Raw genomic sequence first — 25,321 nt, forward strand, 5'->3', positions numbered from 1 at the left:
TTGTATTTCCTCTTGGTCTGTAGTAAAGCTGAACACAATCAAACACAAGGAAGACAACTTTGCCAGGTGCTGGAAGTCATGATTAAACTTTCTCTCTTTGGAATTTAGGGAACTGGCTTGCCCTGCTACCTCTGAGTGCTAACTCTGACCACACATGGGGACGGAGTGATTCAGTGCCATCAGATTTTATGCAATAAAGACACATATGGGGAGCCACCAGGACACAGTTCTTACACAGACAGGAAGGGGGAGGGCTGCTGGTTAGGGACGGCGAGGGGGAGAGAGAGGAAGAGGCCGCTAAGGGTGACTCAGCACCAATTTGTTTTTCCTTTTTCCCTTTGTTTCTTTCTAGTTTTCCAGCTGGATAGGTGGTTGTTGGTGGTATATTTTGCACTGTTGTGCCATAGAAACTAAATAAAACAAAACTGACACTAAAATATAATTAAATTATCTGATTTGGGGGTTTTATAGGGGTTGGGTGAGGAGTATATTACATATAGTAACAACATTTATAAAAAAAAATTCTGTACGTTTGTTTTCATTTATGTTTTTGTAATTTTTTTACTGGGTTATTGGGTTTTAGAGGCATTGTTTGGGTAGTGTACTAAAGTGCATTATTAAAAAATAAAAAAATAAATTTATAATGTGTAAAATATAAATATGTTATTTTTATTCATTTTTTTTAGGTTTCATAGGGTTTGATTGATGAGCGTTGCATGAGATGTAAGAGATGGGGAAGAGGTGGATATTGTACCTAATTACTATTCAGCTTTAGTGTACATGGACTTATTTTTTATTAGGTTACTGATCATTCATTCATTGAAATAGCTTTTCTGTCAGTTAAAAACCATGAAAACCACACATGCAACATTTTATCATGCAATACAAATTTCAGATAACAATGCAGGATATTCATGGTACTTCATCGTTCCATTTTACTGTACTTATTGACTATACAAGCCTAATAAATAGAGGATAAAATCGTGCTCTATCAGTACACAAACATTTCAGGCCCCTCTTCTTTCGCACTAGACCTATAGAAAATAGATGACTGCTGAGGCCAAAAACCATAGGCGGTGTCGTATCTGTCTTTAAAATTCAAATGATCAATCCATCCAAATAGTTTCTAATCACCATGTTACCACAAATTGATCTAATCCATTTCCTTCTGGGAATAACATAGGCCCGGAAGAAAAACATACCATGTGCAAGATTTTCTTTGGCCTTTAGAGTGCAGAGAGTACAGTTAGACTCTGCATCAATGGAGGGACCATATTTCCATCTAGCTGTATATGATTGTGTCTGGAGAAAGTAAAATCTAAACTTCATGCACAGCTCTTTCACTAGTTGCGGCTGGACAGTGTCCAAATGTAGTTCAACGCCTGAGATCGGTTTGACACTTGGAAATTGTGCAGGCAGACTTTCCAGACTAGAACTGTGGTGGACACTATTCAATACATATTCCCAATAGGCTTTTTTCAAAACCATCTTGGAATGGACTGTCAATGAACTAGTATCGTTCCAGAAGCAACTCAAGCCCAGCTTAATAGACCAAGTCTGGACGTAGCGAAGCCGCAGGAAGGTGACATGACCATCAAACCCCTAAGTACCCTTAGTCCCTTCCTGTAACATAAGAGTTCATGTGTGATCCAAAGTTTTACCCAAAAGAGTAACGGTCTCAAGGCAGCTAAGCACTCTATTCTCTTGATATCATGGTACTCTGGGGAGGTGGGTGCTAGGCCTTTCTAAAGACCGGAGTGTTTAGGTCCAACACTTTTATGTTATGTAATATGGGGACTTAATACCACCAGGATTTATCAATGAGAATAACTGCATTACTTCTACCAACATATATATATATATATATATATATATATATAGAAGAGCAAAGCGGTTCAATACGAATGGCGCCGCGCTAAAAAATACCAGTGCAACCCCTCTGGGTGAACCAACCCATAAACAACTATGTCATCCGAAGATTAGCAGTGCACTCTCCATCAAGGTGCGAATAATTCTTGATTTATTTAACTTGAAACAAAAGAACAGAACAACGCGTTTCGACCGCAAGGTCTTTCTCAAGTTCAAACATCCAGTTCACACTGCAGATCTCATTTATAGTGAAAACTTTGTACCATAATAATGCATGCTGGGAGTTATAGTTCAAACATAAGTATATGGTTTTAAAGCAACATTGAACAAAAATGTATTTCTCATAGGGAGAGTACAGTCATATTGAAATTCTAAATTTGAGCATTTTATAGAAAAATAGCCAAGTGCCAAATTCACTTCATTTTTCATTTGCAACTCCACTATTATGATTCTCACAATTAATTCGACTAATTTTATGCTACAATTTTATCCCCAATTTTAAAATAATTTGTAATAAAAGGAAATATTTATGGTAAACAAACAAAACTGAAATATTATTCTGAATTTGAATCTCGTGTGAATCACGACTATCTTAAAAAGAAAAGATTTTTTCAAATGCTCACAAGATGGTCAACAAAGTTGCTATAATTCTCATGAAGAACAAAGCATTATTTAACCTTACAAACTAATTGTGTATTCCTCATTATTCATCCCAAAAGGGGCCTCTGTTTTCATCTGAATTATAAACCTCGATTCCAGTTGCCTCAACTTTCTAACTCGGTCCCCTCCTCTTTCATGATCTGGGATATGATCGATACCATAATATCTCAGAGTTTTCCAATCATTTAGTGTATGTGTCTGGCTGTTGCATATGTGAATTCTCTGTGAGTAATAGCTCTAATATGTTCCAGGATTCTTTTCTTTAACGCACAAATTGTGCTACCAATGTATTTAAGGCCACGATGACATTCTATAATATAAATTACATATTTTGTATTGCATGTAATTTTATGTTTGATGAGCCATTCTTGTCCATTTGGTAATTTCACTTTTTTCATTGATTGTCCTATTTTACACGCTTTGCAGCAACTACATTTAAAGAAACTCTTTTGTCCCACCTCTAGCCAGTTACAATCTTTTTCTGACACAAAAATACTTTTTACTAATATATCCTTAATGCTAGGTGCCTTCTTATATGAGAACATAGGTTTTGAGCCCACTATGGGTCCTAAATCCGAATCTCTGCTTATTATCTTCCAATGTTTACATAAAATATTTTTAATACGTGTGCTCTCTTTAGTATACTGCATAATCATTCTCACTGTTTCTTTGGAATCTCTTTCTCTTTTATTAAACAGAAATTCTTCTAGTTTTTTAGACTGAATAACATTTAAATTTCTCTTGAGGATCTTCTCATTATATCCTCGGGTCCTAAATCTCTCATACTTTTCATCAAGTTTCAATAATAGATCCTTTTCATGAGAACAATTTCTCCTCATTCTGATAAATTCCCCCAAGGGAATGCTATTAACCAAAGGTTTGGGATGAAAACTTTTCCCATGTAGTACACTGTTACATGCAGTTTCTTTACGATACACTGTTGTTTAAATTTTGTTATTCTCAATGTAGATGGTAATATCTAATACATTTATGGATGATTTACTGGTTTCACAAGTGAATTTCAGACCCACCTCATTATCATTTAAAATATTAAAATATTGCATAAATTCATCCTTGGATCCATTCCAAATTATGAAAAGGTCATATATGTAACGGACCCATAATAACGCTTTTTCAGCGATTTCCTCATCATTTTTGTTCCATGCTATCTCTCTTTCCCACCAACCCATTACTAGGTTGGCGTAGTTTGGAGAAAAGGAGATGCCCATAGCTGTACCACATAATTGATGATAAATCTCATGATTAAATATAAAGATATTATTTTTCAAGCACATATCGATCATATCAAGTAGCATTTTTGAATGTTCTAACTCTGAGATATTACGTTGTTTTAAAAAGTATTCACAGGCATTTAACCCAATTGTGTGATTGATGGATGTATAGAGAGAGATCACATCTATTGTAACGAGTAGATAATTTTCATGCCAATCCAAATCTAATAGTATCTTTAAAAGATCTCCAGAGTCCTTAATATATGAACTAAGTGTCTTTACAATTGGAGCTAAATAAATATCCACATAATCGGAAACTCTTTCAAACAATGAGTCACATGCTGAGACTATTGGTCTTCCCGGTGGCGAAGTCAATGATTTGTGAATTTTCCTTGGAAAGTAAATCGTGGGTAATGTTGGATTCTCTTTTTTCAAATAAATATATTCCTCACGATCAAGTAACAGTTGTTGATGCCAATTACCTAATATTGTATGTAAAAGACAAGTCATGTTCTTTATAGGATTTTTTGTCAATTTCTTATATTCAGCTGGATTGCTTAATTGTCTATAGGCTTCCGTCATGTAATCAGACGTGTTTAGGATAACAACATTACCTCCTTTATCCGCTGCTTCTGCTTTTATTATAATTTTATTGTTTGGATGATATATATATATATATATATATATATATATATATATATATATATATGTGTGTGTGTGTCAAAACAAGTCCCTTTCAGGGTTAGAGTGATGCATAAATTATGCAAAACACAAGGGAGAACTCTGGGTAGTTCCCAAATTTAGGTGGAGAGCAGCTCAAGTAAGGAGCACTCTACAACACCAGCGACACTCTAGATTTGCTCACCTCAAATGTCTGTTTATCTAGCAAAGGTTTTAAGCATAGGATCAGCACAGTGCTATCCACGCCGAGCTAGATAGGGACAACGTAATTTGCCATTTGTAAAGCAAAATCTTTAAGCATAGGAGGGACACATTGTCAGCTTGGCGTGGATGTCTACAAACATCAGTACAATAGAAACAAATGTGATTTAACTGCAATCGTGCTAGGTAATATGGAGACTGGTAAAAGCTACACAGTAAACGCTGAAAGTCCTGATGTAAATATTCAAGACATTGGAAGGTACCTTGATATTTTGTGTAATGCAGCCATTCCTCTGCCAAAATACCATGCCAGCAGTGGACCAAATCACAAAAGAAATACATGGGAAAGAGTTTCTTTAGGGGCATTTGTAGGTGTAGCTCCACTACCTCAGATCCATTATATCAAGATGCATGGAAACGTGAGGTCATCACAGGTGGGACTTGTTTGATGGTTGCAAGGGGTCAGGGCCCAACAAAAAAGGAGGGATGAGAGTTTAATGATGAAGAGAAGAACAGGGAGCGTGGTGGCACCCGGGGAATGTCCCAAAATATAAATAGTGCTGGACCCCCAACAGACTCTGTAACAGCTGCTTGCAGAGATTCATTTTTTTGATCGTAATGCAATGGAGGAAAAGGTTTCTCCTTAAACATGATAGAATGATGTGATGGAGCCAGGTAACAATATTCCCTGACCTGGCACCCAGCTACTACTGTGTACTGTTGTTTCAACTTCTCTGGTGGTACGTGATTAAACCACCATCGCTGTGGTTGTTGGGATGGAGGCAAGACAGTGCCCTTGGTTTCAAATTTACTGTTAACAATATTACCTCCAGAAATGTATGTCCATATAAGATTTGGAATGCTCAACTAGTTGAGGTTGCATTACCTCTGTTGCCTCTGCGTAGATGCTCTCTGCACACCCCTTACTATTGTATGTTTATGGATCACTGGGTGGGTGGTGTATCCTGTTCCCCCAAACCTACCTCAGAAATCACCAGTTTCAGCATTACAAAGTGGTTTTATATGCTCTTGTTTCATATTTTAAGTTATGACATTTAGATTATTATTTGGGCAGACTGCCACTTTGTGCGTTGGTATGCCAGATAGTTTGGGACCTGTTGCATGACAGTATGAGATGGGGGATGTTGGAAGAGGTTTGAGAGTTACACTGATGCAGATAGGAACAGCATCACTGTACCATACATAGGGTTAATATCTCCGCTGAGGATGTGAGGAAACTGGCATCATGTCGGACACAATGGCTAATGAACTATTGTGTCTTGGAATGTCAGACACGTTAAACAAAGATTGGCCTGTAATAGGTGACCTGGTGTTCTTTCAAGAATTGTAGCTTGTTAGAAATGAATGCCAGTTCATTGGTAGACACATGAAACATGTATTAGTACACAAGTGCTCCAGAGGAGTTTCTAAACACTCAAGAATCCTTACTGTAGTATGTCCAATCAATATGTGGATCCCAAGAGATGCTATCTTCTGGTGTTGGGCACATGGAGCCTTTAAAATTTAAAACCAGACGTGTGTCCCTAAAGACTTGTGACAGAGGATTTTGTTAATACAGGTGCCTTATTAGTGGAGGGTCTCCAGGGCCTTCTTTTTGGTGCTGAGCTGATGTCATGGAACCTCTGACTGACAGAACTGAGGAGTGGTCGTGACCTACTGCTAATCCCACAAATCTCACCAAGTTTGCTCTAGCGGTGGGTCAGGGATGGACAGCACTTTCTTTATTCCAGTGTACATGGTACCCTTAAGAGGATAGAATAGTTTTTATACCTTGCCGTTGGGTCTTATGTAAGGCTGATTGAATTTTAGGACTCTGGGATATCAGCTCACTGACTGTTATTGTTAATTATCAGAAAGAAAGGAGGAGTAAATGCGGAGGCTAGATGTGTTGGAACTTAAGGCTTCACATCTCAGCTTCAGTCGATGAGGCTGCCGGGGCTCAGTATACGGAGGTCAGGAGAAGGTTGGTTGAATTGTGGCAAAGAGCTGGGACACTCACTCCATGGCTGAGAAGAACGGAAGAGGACGCTGGGTAAGTTGGGCAAATCATGGATTCAATGGGTCCATGACTCACTACTGATGCAGAAAAAATAAATGTGTTCAGAAAGTGTTATCGGAATTACACAGTTCATGGTCACAGACCACTGATTTGGACCTGGAACAACTCCTGCCAAACTTGAACATGACCAAAATATCCAACACTGACAGGACACAACTGGAAGACAGTTGAGGAAATAACAGTCAGGTGCAAGTTATAAGCAGGGAAGTTTCCAGCCCTAATGGCTCCCAATAGAGGTGTTCAAAAGACTGTCCACAAAACCTGCTCTCCACTTATCGAAGCTGAGAACTGAATTGTGCTGTAAATGTGCGGATGCTGAAAAAAGACAAACTGTAAGCTCATTTTTAATCTTTGAGGATAATATCACACAGGGTACCGGCTCTGCTTACCTCAATGGGGCATCCAGACCAATCTGGAATGATACCTCATAGGAACAACCAAAAAGAGTGACCACACCATCATAGGACCACTTGGCTGAAGTCATGTCATCTCCATACTGAACTGAACTGTGCGCATTGAGCTGGTGGTTGCCTTTTTTCTTAGGCCAGTGGAGCCCACTAGCACTTATTTTTACCTTATCAGACATTCCCTGAGAGCAAGAGAGAGAAAAACACAAAACGGGAAAGAAGATGGAAGAGGAGATGGAAGAACTATCAACATGGGAGAAACCAGGAACCTGCAAGAGTGAAAGAAAGGGGCAAGGAGTGTCTGGTGGTGGATTCAGGAGGTATGAGATGAATTCAGGAACGTGCAGCCTTGGGCATTTAACAGCACCGGCCGCGGGCTTCTGAGGAGAGCTTTGGGCACTGGCTCTCATTATTTTACTAATTAAGCACTGGTCTCTTGATAGCAGCAACACTTTTGGGTCCATTGAATGTCACTTTCATTTCGGAGTTCTATGTAAAATATCTATGAGATCGCAGTTGATAACCTGTAGGGCTATACTGTATCACAACCCGAGGCTTCGGAAAGGTTTGCTTTACATAGAGGGACCAGCAGCGATGCATTCATTCTTTTCCCATCTCTGCATTTACAGGTTAACGTACAACGTGTTAGACAGGGAATGACACGATGATTCATGGCTTCCGATGGAGGAATGGTACTGAAGGCTGCACATCTCTCTACGCAGACCTTGCACTCATGGTTAATCTGCACGCTATGATAGCTAGGTAGTCTGAGATTATTGCGAAATACAACAAATACTCAGGGTTTACTGGACATGGAGTCCTCAGGGTGCCTACTGCGGAATAAATTTTGTGCTTGGCTTCCATTTTGTGACACTTAATAATGAGTTTGCAGAACATATGAGGGCCTGATGCTGCACCAAATATAGCATCACGGGTCACATCTGTCCTCTGTGGGACTGATTACTTCTCCAAAATGTTTAAGGTGTCAAAGGACACGGGCACCTATTCATTCTATGCATGTATCACTTTCTATAATTTTTGGCTGGTGGTTCACAAGGAAATGGCTAGAGTGCTAGGGGCTCAAACCCATCCAACCCCCTCCACATGACACTGTTCGCTATGAAAGGCACAATAGGTTTGCCCAAATACAAGCTGGTGCTTTCCACCCTAGGATTGATGGCAACACTTAAAGACATTTCTCAGTATGTGGAGCATCAGCATACACTCAACCTTAAACATTTGGAGGGGTGGGGCAGTCTAGGATATGGCGATGGAAAATTCCATATATGAGGGTCAGACTGGCCAATACAGTATGTAACAAGCATTGGCAAACCCAATTGGTCTGGTCTTTAACAGAGCTACAGTGACTACAGTAAATACTAGATGTCCTTTACGACTCAAAAGAAACAATGGGCCAGATTTAGATATTGGTGGACTGGTCACTCTGTCAAAACAGTGACGGATATCCCATCTGCCAAAATCTAAATCTCATTAGGCCCTATAAGATTTAGATTCTGGCGGAAGGGATATCAGTCACCATTTTGACGGAGTAGCCTCTCCACCAATATCTAAATCAGGCCCTGTGGGAAGTCTTTAACTAGACTTCAGCCCTTCAGAACTTTACTAGATGTTCCTTTCAAATCAGAAGCAACTGCTTAACAAAGCTGAAATAACTTGCGTTATTAGTAAATGTCCCTGTTGAGTAACATTCAACTGCTTCAAATGTCCTTCAAAAAGTCTAAAGGGGTGTGGCTTCAACATAAAATTTACATATCCATTTTTACTAATAAATCATGCTTGATTTCAATAGAATAAGTAAATATGTCAATGCTGGTATATACTGATGAATCAATATCACAACTTTCAATAAATGTCTTGATTACAATGGAACACTTGTAAACATACTCTATATACTATCAATCACTGGATAAGACAAGTGCATTGTACTGTATTGTTGGAAAACTGTCTTTTTTGATGGCACTATAGCTATGCCCCAGTAAACCGCCCACTTTCTTATGCTATTGGCTTTGTTAGGAAGAAGCGAAATGCAGGCCAATCAATAAAGTAATTTGACAAATGCTAAATCTCAAAACTTCTTTCACAGGGCTTCAGCTCCTTAAGGCGTTTTTAGAAGATCTCACTCTTAAGTCAGATGCAAAAGCATTGAAACTGTTTCATGAAGCTGCAGTTTCCCTCGTCATTACTAGCTATCCCTCTCAAGTCAAATGTAAAAGCTTTGATATTGTATTGTATTGTAATCGTATTTATATAGCGCTTACTACCCCTGACGAGGCGTCAAAGCACTTTTCGATGAGTAGCACGCTACTCTGGAACCCAACAAGAACTAGTGATGGATTAGTATCGGGAAATAATGAGTACAGTTTTAGTATTATTATGAGTTAATTTGAGCCGCGGATATGAGAGTTTGTTAGTTAGATTGACCGGAGTAATGGAGGGGTGGAGAAAGAAAGAAATCCAGAAGTGTTAATTGTGAGTATATCCTTCATTTACTCAACCCAAAGGCTTGGGATGAGTAAAGGGGGGGTGGAGGAGGGAAGAGTATGTGGAAGGGTTAGGGAGAGCATAGTAGCAGGGTGAGATAAATGCTAGAGAATTTAGTAGGGTTGTGTGGGAGGTCACAGTAGTAGAGTGAGGTTTGGTGAGTTAGATGTGGAAGCGGAGGGAAGAGCTTAGGCAGAGTTATTTAGGAGATTAAAGTAGTAGAAGGGATTTGGGATGAGTCAGAGTGAGAATGGAGGATAGTTTCATAGGGACATGATATATGATGATGAGTAGATAAGTGTGATAAGATGAGAGCAGGAATTCATAGATATCTAGTATAACAACCCACCCAGGAGCCATGCAATGATCCACAAAACATGCCAAGCACAGAAACAACATATACACATACATACATATATATATATATACACACACACACACACACATGAATACACACACATATGCACATACAACACATAATTAGAACCATGGGTAAAAAATACTTAGTCAAACAGGTTTAAAGAGTGTGTGTGTATTTTATTGTTATGACATAGTAGCGATACATATTTTCTAAAGAAACTATAAATAAATAGAAATGCACACATAATCTGAAAACATATTTATCAACATAGGCATATACAGTTCATAGTTTGAATATGGTGGTTATGAAGGAAAGAGCCAACTCTTGAGTAGTTTTCTGAAGACAAGAAAGTTGTCTGTGGCTCTTATAGTTGGGGGTAATGAATTCCATAGTTTGGCTGCTTGGACGGAGAAGGATGTCCCACCTATAGTCTTTTTCTTGTATGGTGGTGTTCTAAGGCGGGGTGCCAATCTTGAGCGGAGGTTTCTTTGTTGGATGTATTTGGTAATTTTCTTTCTGATAAAAGCGGTCCTGTTCCATGTATAGCTTTGTGGGTGATACAAAGCAGCTTGAAAGTGCATCTTCTGGCAACGGGTAACCAGTGTAGTGCTCTCAAGGCAGGGGAGATGTGGGCTTGCTGCTTTACATGTAATAGTAGCCTGGCTGTGGAATTCTGGATCCGTTGTAGTTTTTTCATAACAGATAGAGATGATCTATGGTAGAGGCCATTGGCATAATCCAGTTTGGATAGTACAAGCGAGATAGTAGCTTGCACCTTGTGTGGAAATCCGAGGTGTGGGAAGATGCGTCGTAAAGCCTTCAAGGTGATGAAGCTTGTTTGTGCTAATTTGTCCACATGGGCATTCATAGTTAACTTGGAATCCATGGTGATTCCTAGGTTTTTAACTTCCTTGGATAGTTGAGGAGGTGGTCCGAGATCGTCAGGCCAGACGCACAGAGGGTCATAATTTTTCCATTCACCACATATGAGTATTTCTGTTTTGGAGGTATTTAGTTTGAGATGGCTCCAGGTCATCCACTGATCAACGGCTCTGAGGCAACTGAAGATTTGTGAGTTTTCAATGTTTTTGGGGCATTCCAATTTAAGTAGTATTTGTGTGTCATCTGCATAGTTGTAGCATGTGAGATGGAAATCATTGATCAGTTCTGGTAAAGATATCATGTAGATGTTGAAAAGCAAAGGTGAGATGATTGACCCTTGGGGGACCCCTGCTTTTGTGAGGTAGGGTTCAGACGAGAAGGGGGGCGAGTGGATGATATTCGATCTTTTTTGAAGATAGGAAGTAATCCAGTCGAGAGCAATCCCGTGTATGCCGGCTCTGTGGAGTCTTTGAGTTAAGGTGCCATGGTCAACTGTATCAAAGGCAGCTGAGAGGTCCAAAAGAAGTAGTGCGGCAACTCCATTTCGGTTGACTGTGTTTTTAAGATCATCCCAGATTGCTATCCTGATATCCTTTCATGGAGATGCAAACCCACAAGTCTTTACTAGGTGTTCCTCACAAGTCAAATGCAAAAACTCTGAAATTCTTACATAAAGCTGCAGGTATTAGATGTTTCTTAAAAGTTGAATGCAAAAGTGAAATTCTTTTATGAAACCGCAGTTCCACAAGACGATACTAGGGGTCAATCTCAAGTCAAATGCAAAAGCATGAAATTCTTACATGAATGTGCAGTGCCGCTAGTCATTACTAAGTTTCCCCATTGAGTCAGATACAAAAGCATTGAAATTCTTGTAGGAAACTGCAGTTCCACTAGTTGATACTAGGTGTCCCTCACAAGTCAAATGCAAAAGCATTGACTATCTTACATGACGCAGCAGTTCAGCTATTCGTCGCCAAGTGTCTCACACAAGTTGAATGCAAAAGCGTTGAAATTCATACATGAAGGTGCAGTGCACTCGTTACTAGGTGTTCCACACAAATCAAATGCAAAAGCACTGAAATTCTTTCGTCAAGCTGCAGTTCCACAAGTCGTTACAAGGTGTCCCTAACAAGTCAAATGCAAAAGCACGGAGGGGCAGATTTATGGAAAGTGGCGCTGCACCGAGTGCAGCGCCACTTTCCCTGCACCCCTTAGCACCCACCTTCCGCCACCATGTGTGCGTCATATTTAAAATATGGCACACCATAGCACAGGGTAGGGGCAATAGTGTCATTTATTTATGACGCTATTGATGTACTCTGCAGGAGTAGCGCCAAAATATTGGCGCTATTCCTGCAGAGTACACAGGGGTCCATTCTAAAGAATGAAGTCCCCTTTTAACGCCTGCTCTTAAGAAGGCGTTAAAAGTGCTGTACAAAATGGCCCAAGGAAATCTCATAAATTTCCTTGTGCCATTTTTCCGGCTCCCCTAATGGGGGAACGCCCCCTTTGCATACATTATGCCTGGAGCAGGCATAATGTAGCGCAAAGGGTTGCAGAGTGGTGCAATGCATGTGCCGGGATTTTGGCCTCGTTGGGCCACATTAATGTCAAAATAAATTACGTCAATGTGACGTCAATGTTACGCAAGGTGGAGCTAGCGCCTATAAATACGACCCTGAATTTCTTACATCCATGCACAGTTCCACTCGTCTTCAATTTTAATCCCTCAAAAGTGTAACGGAAAAGCACTTTCAAATTCTTACATGAAGCCGCAGTTTCACTGGTCATTACTCAGTGTGCCTATCAAGTAAGATGGGAAAGTAATGACATCCTTACATAAAGCTGCAGTTCACTTGTTGCTAATAGAGGTCCAGCTTGTCAGGAGCAACTTCTTTTAATGACCTGCACCAATTTGAGGGTGTGTGGTATTAGTATATACATTTGCATACACATTTCTGCTATTTTCATCATTTGGCCATGCTTTCCATATGAATTATAATTTGCAAAGCTGGCTAGTTATAGATGTCAATACATTTCTTGATTTTGTTAAAAAAGTTTGGGACACACTCTGCTCTTTGTAGGAACGTTTAGTCACTGGTAAGCACTGCACAGTTAGGTAGCTTATTTTGGCTGCTTATGTTTGGTGGGTGTAAGCTTTGAATATGAGTTCAGAGGAGTGCTTTCTCCATACTGATAGTGCTGGCACAATACTCAGGAAAGGGGAATCTAGTTTCTCAAGAAGTTATTAGAGAGCTCTCTTGAGTGGTTGAAATGTATATCACAAACCTGTATGGGGTTTGGCTTCAAACTCAAATTCTGCATATACATTCTCGCTCAGTGCTGTCCAAGCCTTTTAGAACCACAACCTACTTTTTAGTACGACAAACGTTCGCGACCCACCTCGTTTTAATGGACCTGAGGCAGGCAACTTTTAATGTAATAAAGAATCATGTGGTAGTGCACTGGTATTTGCAGAAAGGACATTTTCCATTGAAATGGTCACTAAATTTGCACAGACATACAGTTTGAAAGATAAACCTATATTGCACACAAATGATAATGTGCGTAAATCGGGTTTCAGTGAATATTTATTTTTGTGCAACACCAACTAAAGTATTTCGATGTGTTCTGATCCTACTAAAATCTTTCTTTCTATCACACTTCAGAATTAGAATAAAAGTGCTTCATTTTGCTTTTTCAACTGATGAATGTGTACAGTCCATTTGCAGGCATTTACATTTTGTTATGTGTTGGGAAAAAAGTGAGATCCTTCAGCTTCCCTTTTACACTTATTGTTCTCAAGCAGGATTGTTACATAATTCACTTTTTTCTTTCTCTGCCTGCAAAGTGAGAGAATCTCGTAAACACCAATATCTGGGCCCGACTCACAAAGGTAAAGTGAGACCAAAAGTCCAAATTAGACCAAAAGTCTAGCTTAACTACTTTCCGGTATTCACAAAGGTAAGTTACTACGAATAAAATTACTAGTGGTAAAGTTACTACTAGTAACTTACCTATGTGAATACAGAAAAGTAATAAAGTTAGACTTTTGGTTTAAGATAGACTTCAGGTCTAAAGTTAGATTTTAGGTCTAAAAGTAGCCTTCAGGTCTAAGATTACTGCACTTTCATTTATTGATGGGTTGATGTTGATGGTGGTTCAGTTTAGATGTAGGGTTGCTGCGATGTGTAATTATACTTAAAACTAAATATAGTAGTACCCAAGTAGCATAGAACCCCAGTGCACCATGCCCTTAAACATACCTGCAATATCACCCAGAAGAAGTGGTTTTAGTTTTCCGTCTATGGTCGACATTCCTCTTTCAAGCACCTGAAGTAGAGGAACAGAAATCAGAATTTTATTAACAACTCTTAGCAAATTATAAACCAAACTAAGAGAGCAAGCATTTGAAATACAATGGGCCTTGCATTTGCTTGAGTTAGAGCAATTAGCGTTGTAAATTACTAACTGGACTTTTCTTGCCACACAAACTGAAAATAAAACGTAAAACAGTTGACATGAGAAAGCCGATTCAAAGTGACGCCATGAGCGTGAAGGAGACACACAAAAGGAAAGAGAAGTTAGCTTGCGGTCAAAGTTATCAGCAAACATGCATTTATCCATGTAACAGGGTTGGTCTCCAAGACGGTAACAAAACCTCCCTAAGGAGGGACAAACGTAAAGCAGTTACCAATGAAAAGAAAGGATTTTTGAAAGGCAAGCCCACCAATGAGTTTCAGTGATTGATGGGCGTGCAGTGGGCATGGTAACAGCCCTGATACATACCAACACGTTGGAAAAGCAGCAGCGCTTGCGCACTGCTATGCTCGACCTAAAAAGGCACTCTTAACTTGTGCTAGTTATAATAATAAACACAGACATAAATATACATATCATATTCGGAAGCACTGCCTGCGGTTGTTACACTTCTCATTTTGAATGGAAGAAAGCTCAGGGTGACAGGCTGACAATGAGAGCTCGTGATTGGAGGGGCTTGCGTTGTTTATAGTGCGTACTTACATGTACTCTGAGGTAGATGCCATGAACAGAGGTGAGCATCAGGCAAAGTGTAAACAAGAAAATTAGCCACGTAATAGTAGATACCCTTGCTGCCATACGGTTCACCTTAAGGCAGCACAGAGACGCATAGGGGATTCAGTATGCAGTATATGGGAAGCACATGGTGCTGCACTAATATGAAATGGACTCAGATTGCAACGACACGTACGAAAGGAGTAAATGTTGTAAGGGAAAATAATGGACTTCTTGGAATAGTAAAAACAACCATTTATTCATATTTTGGTGGTATTCATACCTTACATACAGGCAACTGAATGAATATTGAATTACATTATATGCAATATGTGCCTAATTTTAACACTGATTTGCATTTGTTGTGAATTATTAAGTTAAATAAATGTATGTATGCAAGGTTGTTCAGTCCCAATACTTGTGCTTGTTCTGGGCCATAATTGGTACTAAATATATGTATACTGCATGGGATGCATCCTCTTGGGCTCAGGTTAGTAAATCCATCTCAGTACAACCAATTACCACAGGAAGCATGACGTTTTAAATAGCTGTGACATATCTTAACACAAAGTAACGGAGAGTAGTGTAGAAAAGTACCCTCTTTTTGGCGTGGTTACCCCCACTTTTTGCCTGCTATAAGTGTGCTTAGACTGTTTTAACTAGGATCCTGCTAACTAGGACCCCAGTGATTGTGCTCTCTCTCTCCAGATTTGGTTACCTAGGACCTCTGTGCACTCCACAATTGGCATACTGGTGTCTCTTTATAAGTCCCTAGTACATGTTACTTAGGTGCCCAGGGCATTGGGTCACCAGGGGTCTCCTGTAGGCTGCAGCATGTATTATGTCATCCGTGGGAGCCCATGCAAAGTGCGTCTCCAGGCCTGCTATTGCAGCCTGTGTGAAAAGGTGCATGCACCCTTTCACCACAGATCACTACACCAGGTCACAGTAAGTCACCCCTATGGTAGGCCCTTCCAGCCCAAAGGGCAGGGTTCAGGTTCCTGTGTGTGAGGGCACCCCTGCATGAGCAGAGGTGCCCCTACGAACTCCAGTTCCAATGCACTTGACTCTGTAAGTGCGGGAAGCCATTTTACCGGTGTACTGGCCACAGGTCACACTACCTGTGGTCCAGCTACATAATGGTAACTCTGAACCTGGGCATGTTTGATATCAAACATGTCGGAATCATACTCCAATACTGATGCCAGTATTGGTGGCATGATTCCATGCACTTTGGGGGCTCCTTACCAGTCTCCTAGGGTTTACGGGCAGCCCACGCTGCTGCCACCCTTCACAGAGGGTTCAGCCCTTCTGATGCTTGAACAGCTCAAGCAGGGGAAGGCAGAATAAAGGATTTCCTGTGGGAGAGGGAATGCAACACCCTCTCCCTTAGAAATAGGTGTTACATGCCTGGGGAGGGGTAGCCTTCCCATTCCACCGGTTTGCTTTGAAAGGCACATTTGGTGCCCTTCTTGCATAATCCGGTGTGCACGAGTCCAGGGACTCCCAGTCCCTGCCCTGGCATTAAAGCACACAAAGGAAAGGGGAGTGACCACTCCCCGGTCCATCACCACCACATCATGAAAGCAAGATGTGCAGAGTTCTCAGGGAGTATCTGATTGGTCAGGACAGGTAGTTGACATCAGTGACCCCCTCTAACAGGTGGTCACCCCGCAGAGTGACCATTTGCCCTGGTAGGGCTATTTAGGGACTCACTTGCAGGTGGGTCCCCAGATTCGGCATGTAAGACTCCATCAGGACTCTGCAATGACCTCTTCTGCTTCTGGCCACCGGAACCACTGCTGGACTCTTCAGAAACCAAACAAGCCTGCAACTCCAGAGACGACCTTGCTTCGCAACATTGTTTTTCCGGCTCCTTTCAGTAATTCCAACATTTCCCATGCTGTGCTCCGCTGTGGGGTTGAGAAGACTTCAGCTGCACCAAAGAAGCAAGAAGAAATCTCCCTTGGTGTGAAGGAGTCACTCGCATGCATCCACAGGCACCGAAGGCAACAACAATGGCCTGTTGGGATCTTCTGTCATCCGGCTCCAAGAAGAATCTCCAACACAGGTCGTGGGTCTGAGTAGTCCCCTTGGTCCTCTCTACCTGCTGTCCAACTTGGGAGACTGTGAGCCCTTGCCTCTCCTTGCAAGACAGTAACCCTGTGCACTGCGAATCTTGCAGCAACCAAGGCTTGTTGACTTCTGCTCCAAGGGATCTTCAGGCTCCACGTAGCCCCAGCCACCAGCACTTTATCCTTGCAAAGACAGTCTCCTCTCTGCTGCTCCAGCGACGTCAGACTCCTCCCCAAGTGTGCTAATTGGGCCTCACTGCAACTTACTGTGCCTGCTGCCAGTAGGCTGCCTGTGGGGGCTGTAACTGCTTCTGCTAGCTCTCCCAACTCCTGAGGGTCAGTCTGGACTCCCCTCTAAGGGTCAAGACCCCTGTACCTTGCTAGTCCTCTTCAGGTTTGCAACTCTTCTTTTGCTCCAACTTGCATTTGCCAAGGCTTGTTGGTAGTCCTCCTGACCACTGACCAACTGCAACACGGCGACCGACATGGGACATTATCTGCATGGCTCTCTGAACCTCTCTGCAGCTCCTGGGCTCCACAGCTGGTCTTTTCCCCCATCAACTCAGATCTTCATCCACAGAAAGGTGGGTAGTGGTTCCTGCCCCTCCTGGACACTCCTTTGTGGTCTAGACTATGTCCCCTTCTTTTCCAGATACTCTTCCTTCAGAATCCTCTGTTGGGCTTCACCAGACTGGTCCTGGTCTGGCAATCCTCCACTTTCTAAGTCCCCTTGTTAGTCCTTGTGAAGACCAGGTACTTACCTCTGCTCTCCTGGGGTTGTTGTGTAGCTATTTTAGCCATGTTTTAGGCACATTATTTTAGCTAAACTAGGCCTGCAGCTGTGCCCTTTCACTTGTCTATGTTTTATTTAGCATTGCTTTATTTTTCTAGAAATAGCTTCATTTGTGGTGCTGTTCCAGTTCTCTCTATCTTATTGTCCTTTCGCCTAGGAAAGCATTGGGTTCTTGGTAGGACATTTAGTTCGCTTTGAGCCTTTCCAAGGCTACAGTCAGACAGGGTTGCCGACAAACGCAGTATGCTGTGTCTCCTGCATTCACAGAAAACAACACACTCATACGTGGGGACTAGTTTTTAGAACGTCAGCTGTTTTATTATAAAACACCCCTTTGTCCTAGACACATTAGAGGGAGATTCCAGCCAGATGACCACAACTGAATGCTGATTGCTGCAAGCTTCGCTACAGTTACCTGCTTAGACGACTGAGCCCTGATCCAGATGGGGACGGTGTCTTTATAGACTTAAGCCATCTTCTCAAGGTATGAGGCATGACGTTCTTCCAGGGGGAAACCCGAAGGGCAGATTAGGCTTAGTTTGCTGTGCTCATACTTAGCGTAGGGCTGGGGTTATAGACCTACTCCCTTGTCTAGACAGCATGGTAGGGCTGTTCTTGTGTTTCACACTTTTAGTCGCATGCCTGCTCCTATTGTCTTTCATTATTCTCGTTATTGCCATGCACCTGCTTTTATCTAAGATGAAGATATTTTAATTAATGCTTATTTAAATATATTCTGCCTCTGTTGTCTACACCTGAGTGAGATCTTGGTAACTGGGAGAACAGGATGCGATCTGATATACGACAATTCCCTGGGGAGTCTATTGTACCATGAGCTTGGTTGCCACAATCATCTCGGTCAGAGATGGGCGCTGCTAGTTAGCCGGAAACCCTGGATTAGGCCAACAGGTGTCACCTATGTGTGGAGTTGTGCTCAGTAACCACCACCTAAGCGATCCTACTGCCCAAATCCAGTAGCCTCATTGCCCTAATGAGAACCTAGGTACTCACCTTTTGGGGTGCCGAGGTTTTTCAGTTCCCTTCTAACTACTCCACATCCTTGGGTGGGGGGGCTTCACTTTGCATTCCACTATTTTAGTGTGCTCCCCCTAAAGGGCCCTAACTATTTTTCAGTATTTCTTGCCAATGGTTGTTGTTCCTAAATGCTATTTCCTGATACTTAGGCCCATATTTATACTTTTTTACGCAAACCAGCGCCGGCTTGCGTCAAACAATTTACCGCCGGCTAACGCCATTCCAACGCACCAGGCGGGCGCCTTATTTATAGAATGACGTTAGCCGGTACTAAAAAAAAATGACTCTAACCGGGCAGCGCAGGCGTAGGGAAGAATGGGGGTTGTGCGTCAAAAAATGGCGCAAGTCAGGTTAGAGTAAAAAATCATGGCTCTAACTGGACTTGCGCCATTTTCTGACGCACAACCCCCATTGAAATGACTCCTGTCTTTGGAAAGACAGGAGTCATGCCCCCCTGCCCAATGGTCATGCCCAGGGGACAACTGTCCCCTGGGCATGGTCACTGGGCACAGTGGCATGTAGGGGGGCCCAAGTTAGCCCCCCCTATGCCACTTAAAAAAAAAAAAATACCTCAACTTACCTGTACTTACCTGGGATGGGTCCCCCATCCATGGGTGTCCTCCAAGGGTGGGTGAGGGTGGCAGGGGGTGTCCCTTGGGGGCAGGGAAGGGCACCTGTGGACTGTTTCCATGGTCAGATACCATGGAAATGAGCCCACAGGTCCCTTAATGCCTGCCCTCATCCAGGCGTTAAAAAACGGCGCAAATCAGGCAGTGCGCCATTTTTTAAGGCCCGCCCCCTCCTGTGCGTCAAAATGACGCGGGAGTATAAATAAGGCGCACATGCCTTAAAGTCATTTTTTGGACAGGAACACCCATCCTGCATGTCATTAACGCAAGGCGGTTTCACGCATCCAGAAAATGATGCACACCGCAGAATTTTGACGTTTGCGGGGTCTGGCGTCAAAGTATAAATATGGTGTTAGGTTTGTGCCAAATTTGCATCAAAAATGTTAGCGCAAATTCTGCGCAAACAGAGTATAAATATGCCCCTTACTGTGTACACCTAATGTGTACTTACCTCCAACTGGGGTACTGCCTATAAGTAATCTAGTGTAGTGTTACTGTAATAAAGTACCTTTATTTTTGTAACACTGTGTGGTTCCTGTCATGTGCGATAAGTTGCTGTGTGACTATTGTCTTTGCGTGTCTCCTAGATAAGTCTTGGCTGTTCATCCACAGCTACCTCTCAGGAGCCTGGCTTCCTAGACACTGTGTACACTTCACTAATAAGGGGATACCTGGACCTGGTATAAGGTGTTGATACCGTAGGTAGTCACCATACACCAGGCCAGCTTCCTACAAGTAGTTAATCATAACCTATTTAGTTACCAAGTGTTAAACTTCATGCTTTTCATTTAGCTGTTGGGGAGGAACTGGTAGTTTACACTACGTTGTAAAGGTTTATTGTGGTAAGCAAAGAAAAGTGAAAGCGAATACTGGGAATTTACTGATGGAATCAAAAGAGACTGTTAAAGAAAATTGACAAGACTTCTAGTAATTTGAGGTCACAGGGTCATCTTCATTACCCCAGCCCAGAAGCCATGTGAAAGTCCTGCACCAGAGACAGGATTGGGGTGAAGCAGTTCCGAATGCCTCATCACACATCGTCCGCATATAGGGAGACTATGTGAGTTTGACCCGGTAATGGAATACCCCATTATCCTCTCATTTGACGTAGTTTCTGTGCTAACGGCTCCATGGCCAATGCAAATAATAATGGTGACAGCGGGCAACCCTGTTGTGTCCCACAGTTGATCTGCAATCCTCCCCGTAATCCAAAATTTCGTCAGGGTGTAGAAGAAGTAGCCCCAATCCACAGTATCAAACGCCTTTTCTAGGTCTAAGACCAGGCATGCGGCAAAGGGCCAGTGGGGAGGGGACTGTTCCATTACTCTGGACAGTCTACAAAGATTTAGCGTAGCAGATCTCCCAGGAATTAACCCATTTTGATCTCTATATACCAGCTTCTCTATTAGTCTCTGCATGCGTCCTGTCAATATTTTGCTCAGTATCTTGTAGTCAGAACCCCACATGGATAGTGGGTGATAAGAAGCCAGCTCTTCTGGGTCTTTACCTCGTCTGGGGATGGAGACCAATAACGATTCCTGCATACTCCATGGCAGGTGACTCACATCAAGAGATGTTGTGTATAATTCAAGTAATTTAGGGGCAAGTTGACTTTCGTACGCTTTGTAAAATTAGATCGGAAGTCCATCTAACCCTGGTGTTTTGTTAGTGGATGCTCCGCAGATCGACCCTCTAATCTCCTCTAATGTATTTAGGGCATTGAGGTCCTCACTCTCCAACAGGGTCACATGAGGAAGATCGACCTCCTCCAGAAATCTGCATATGTTGTCTTGCCTAGCAATTTGCGGGGGGTCATACAGCGCGCTATAATAAGTGGTGAATGCCTCATGAATCTGTGTCTGTTGAAGGGTAAATGTTGCTGGAGAGGTGCAGACTCGCACAACAGGCATAAGAGAATCTGAGGTATGGAGCAACCAGGCCAGGAGGCGACCGGCCTTATCTCCTTAAGTGTGCATTTTAGCCTGGTAAAACCTAAAGTCAACTCAGGTAACTGTTCCACTAGGTGTGTGTGCTTAACCAATGCTGCATCTAAATCAGTTTGTGCTATCAGGTCCTTTCTGGCTCTATCCTCCAATGCTTTCAAGGAAGCCTGAGTCTGCGTCAAGTCTCTGTGTATTGTTGCCCTCACTCCACCACGGTGTAAATAAAGTGGCCACGAAGTACATCCTTCATTGCTTCCCAATCAGCTGGTTTAGAGGCTTGATGTGCCCTAATTGTCTTCAAAGTAGTGTGTTAGTATGTTATTTGTTTCATCTTGAGGTCCCTGATCTTCTAACAAGGACGGTTGTAGCCTCCATGTGGGAACTATCGGCCGGGCAGATCCTCATTCCAATGTCAACTATAACGGATTATGGTCAAAGAAGGTCTTACCTAGATATTCTGCCCCCGTTACCAAAAGCCGGGTAACATAATCACTTAGAATTCTCTCTAATCTAACATGTAGGTATTGTACAGCTGAGTAGTATGAATATTCATTCCTACTTGGACACAGGGACCCCCAGCAGTCTAAGAGTGGCCAGTGTTGCAGCCACTGGGCAAACAACATGGCTGTTGAGACAACCGGGGAGCTCAGGAGTGGGGGATGTGAGCGGTCCAATTGTTTAGCAAGTATGCGGTTAGAATCGCCCCCCAGTAACCAGGGGATGTGAGCCTTATGTGTTAAAACTGCTGATAGTTTAGAGAAAAAGGTCGGCTGTACCGCATTAGAGGCATATATGCTACCCAACAGCACTGCTTTACTGTCCAAGAGACCCTCCACTAACACATATCTACCCTCTGGGTCAATGTCTACTGAGACTAGTTAGAAGGGGATCCCCGGGCGGATCCAGACTAAAGCGTCCCACGCGAAGCCGGAATATGTGGTGCTATAGCACTGTCCTGACCACTGCTGTAAGCGTACCACCTCTCCTCCTGCCACATGTGTCTCCTGTAGGAAGGCTATTTGCACCCCCCATCTCCTTAAACATTATTGCACGGAGTGTCTCTTATTAGTAGTGCCCATCCCCCGGTCGTTCCATGTTATTAGCTTAAGCAGAGCCATTTATCTAGCGCAGGTGCAAGAGGAGCCCATCTAGGGCTATTGCTGTAAGGCCATGGTCCCCACTTCCAGTATAAGGCCCGCAAAAGGTCGAAGAACAGAAAGATCCTTATCACATCACTTCTTTTAACTGCACGAATAACCTGAACTCCCAACCCAGGGCAATTCCGAAATGGGGAGTCGCCCAAACTAGTAAAGTTGTAACCCATAGATGGAGTGCTCCCATGCAAGCCTCCATCAGAACGGCTGTGCTAAGGAGATCAGTAGGGTGTGTGGGGGGGCGATCAGTCCCAATGGGGGGTGTCGGACTGCAACCCCTTCCGACCCCAGCCAGCTTGTGAGCCATTGACCTAGAGACCCATGTTAACAGAGTAACTTTACTTTTAGTGCGTGTATGATGCCCCGTCTGTTCCCTACCTCACAATATAATAAAGTATAAATACAACAAGCTCTCTGTTTGAGGCTTCACATCTGGCAGAAACTGTGAGGTCATACTTTCTTCCGAATTAATGGAGATTCAGCACCATCATTGTCTGGGGAGATCTCTGAGGGCGAGCGTCTATCCGCCCACAAAGTGCTAGCAGTGTTCAACGCCTGGGATTGTCCTATCTTGGCTTGCTCCGGCATAGGGGTACTTAGGATTGGGGCCCCCAGGTTTGAGCGTGACACCCACCTTCCCCTAATCGAGTCTTTGGTGTTGTTGCATTAGTGCGCCGGTGAGGGCAGTGAAGAGTCCTTGTAGTAATGTTGTTCCACCCAATCCCAGGCATCTGTTTGATCTGTGAAGAAGAAGGTTTTGGTGCCAGTCATTACTTTCAACTTTGCTAGAAAGAGAAGTGAATCATGGAGGCCTGCTTGTTGTAGTTTGCATTTCACTCTAAGGAAGGACACTCTACGACGCTGGCACTGACTGTGTATAGTCTGGGAAGAGGTACATTGTTATTGTCGAGGCAAAGTGGGGCTGCTGCCCGCGCTGCCTGCAAAAGAGTCTCTTTGTCTATGGTTTAATATCTCTCTTCTGCGTCTTCAGCTCTAGTTCCCGCATTTTGGCTGTCAATGAGAGTACCTGTTCTGCCAGTCCCTTGACTTCTGGATAGAGTTCTGCGATGTCGTGTTCCACGTGAGTGACTCTGCTCACCAGATTCTGATGGTCAGCTCACAGGAGCCCAAGTTCTATGGCCACAGCATCTACGTTTATGCTTATCTCCTGTTTGGTAGCCACTATAGCCCCCAGTAGTTGGTCCATCTTAGCCTCTGTGGTGAGCACCATCTCTGACGCAGGGGGGCGGACATGCAGCACCCCAGGGACAGGAGCCCCCTCACTCCCAGACCTCTAGAATGGGGGTCCCAGTCCCCCTCTCTGGCCAATTCTTAGCCTCGCTCCAGTAGGACAGAGCTTCTCCTCCAGAGGTAGTTCCACTCGATTGGCGATCTATGGTTGGCAATGAGCTGTCCATGCATTTCGTGCCACACTAAGCTGGACAATGGGTTGGAGCCGTTGCCAGTTCCGTTGCTTTGCCACCACCAGACCCCTCCAGCACTCTCCCCTCCACTCACAGCCTGCCTCAGGGCCCGAGCAGGTTCAGCACATTGCGGCGGGCAGCGGCCATGCCGTGCTGGAGGAGAGGGAAAAAAACAGTCTCTCCTATGAGGCCCCCCCACCGAGCAGGGGGGGGAGGAGGGGGATCCCAGTTGGTTGCACAGGAGCAGGAGGGAGAGCAGTTATCTCCTTGCCCAACCCCCGCTCCCGTAAGGTTTACCATCTGCTGGCTGCCACTTTATGCTCCGGGCCCCCACAGCGTCCTACCATCCTTCACGGGAGACCAGGGCCCCTGCAACCGCTGATCGTCATCTTCACTCTCCCGTGGCTCCATGTGCCAGCTCCTTTCCAAAGCCCCAACTGAGGCAGGGTGCTGTTGTCAGGGTGTGGGAGGGAGGACCCCAGTTGGTTGCACAGGAGTGGGGGAGAGCAGCTACCTCCTTGCCCAACCCCCACTCCCATAAGGTTGGCTGCCGGCGCACGCAGACAGTGCTCTCCTTCCCTGGGGGAGCGGACCACCCACCCCTCGTCCCCCACTGGGTTCACCACTCAAGTCCAAACACTTGGCCCAAAACAGAGCAGGGAACAGCCGTAGGCTCTGGAGGATCCTGTGTCTGCAGTCGAAACGGCCATAGGTTCCGACCACCATATTGCACGGCTGGCCATGCCCCCGCATCTAAACCTCCAACTTTATCACTGGAATTATAGCACATACACTAGCTTTCTTCTTACAGAGTGTTATACCACAATTCTGAATATTATCTAATGAAAAAACATAATATACAATATTGAGCACTAAGGGCCATATGTACGAAAGGATTTTACCCATTCTGTGTCTATGGGGAAAAGCTTTCGTACATATGGCCCTAAGTCGTTTAGGTGGACCCTTCAAGATCCATTTACCACTTCTATTCAGCCTGCATTTAGATTTGGGCCAGCTTTACCTACGACAACACTATCAGGTCATTTGAGGATGCTAAGAAAAAGGTGTAAAATGTTGTTTGTTGGTGGACCATATATTTAAACTACAGTCTTTCAATAACTCTTGTATATCCAAGTTGTATGGTTGGAACCAACCTCATCTACTCACAATTTCACAACTGAAAACATTGTTCATGCTTCATATCAGAGTCTACCAAACACTCAGATGGATATTGAAACATTGGTCATATGTTATACCGGAGTCTACCAAACACTGCATTGGATCTGGGAACCTTTTTCATACACCAAGCCAGTATCTACCAAACACTGCAATGGGCATGGAAACTCTGTTCCTGTTGC

At 43.3% G+C, this 25,321-nt stretch overlaps 1 protein-coding gene across 1 annotated transcript in view; it reads right to left on the minus strand.

Moving 5' to 3' along the window:
• Positions 1-25,321, minus strand: part of LOC138282944 (protein mono-ADP-ribosyltransferase PARP14-like) — a 570,373-nt gene that overhangs the window by 376,617 nt on the left and 168,435 nt on the right. The window contains exon 7 of the mRNA XM_069221010.1: positions 14,142-14,208. Coding sequence (XP_069077111.1) covers positions 14,142-14,208 — 67 coding nt within the window. The remainder of the gene's footprint in view (positions 1-14,141; positions 14,209-25,321) is intronic.

Source organism: Pleurodeles waltl, chromosome 2_2 (genome assembly GCF_031143425.1).
Source record: "Pleurodeles waltl isolate 20211129_DDA chromosome 2_2, aPleWal1.hap1.20221129, whole genome shotgun sequence".
Taxonomy (NCBI): Eukaryota; Metazoa; Chordata; class Amphibia; order Caudata; family Salamandridae; genus Pleurodeles; species Pleurodeles waltl.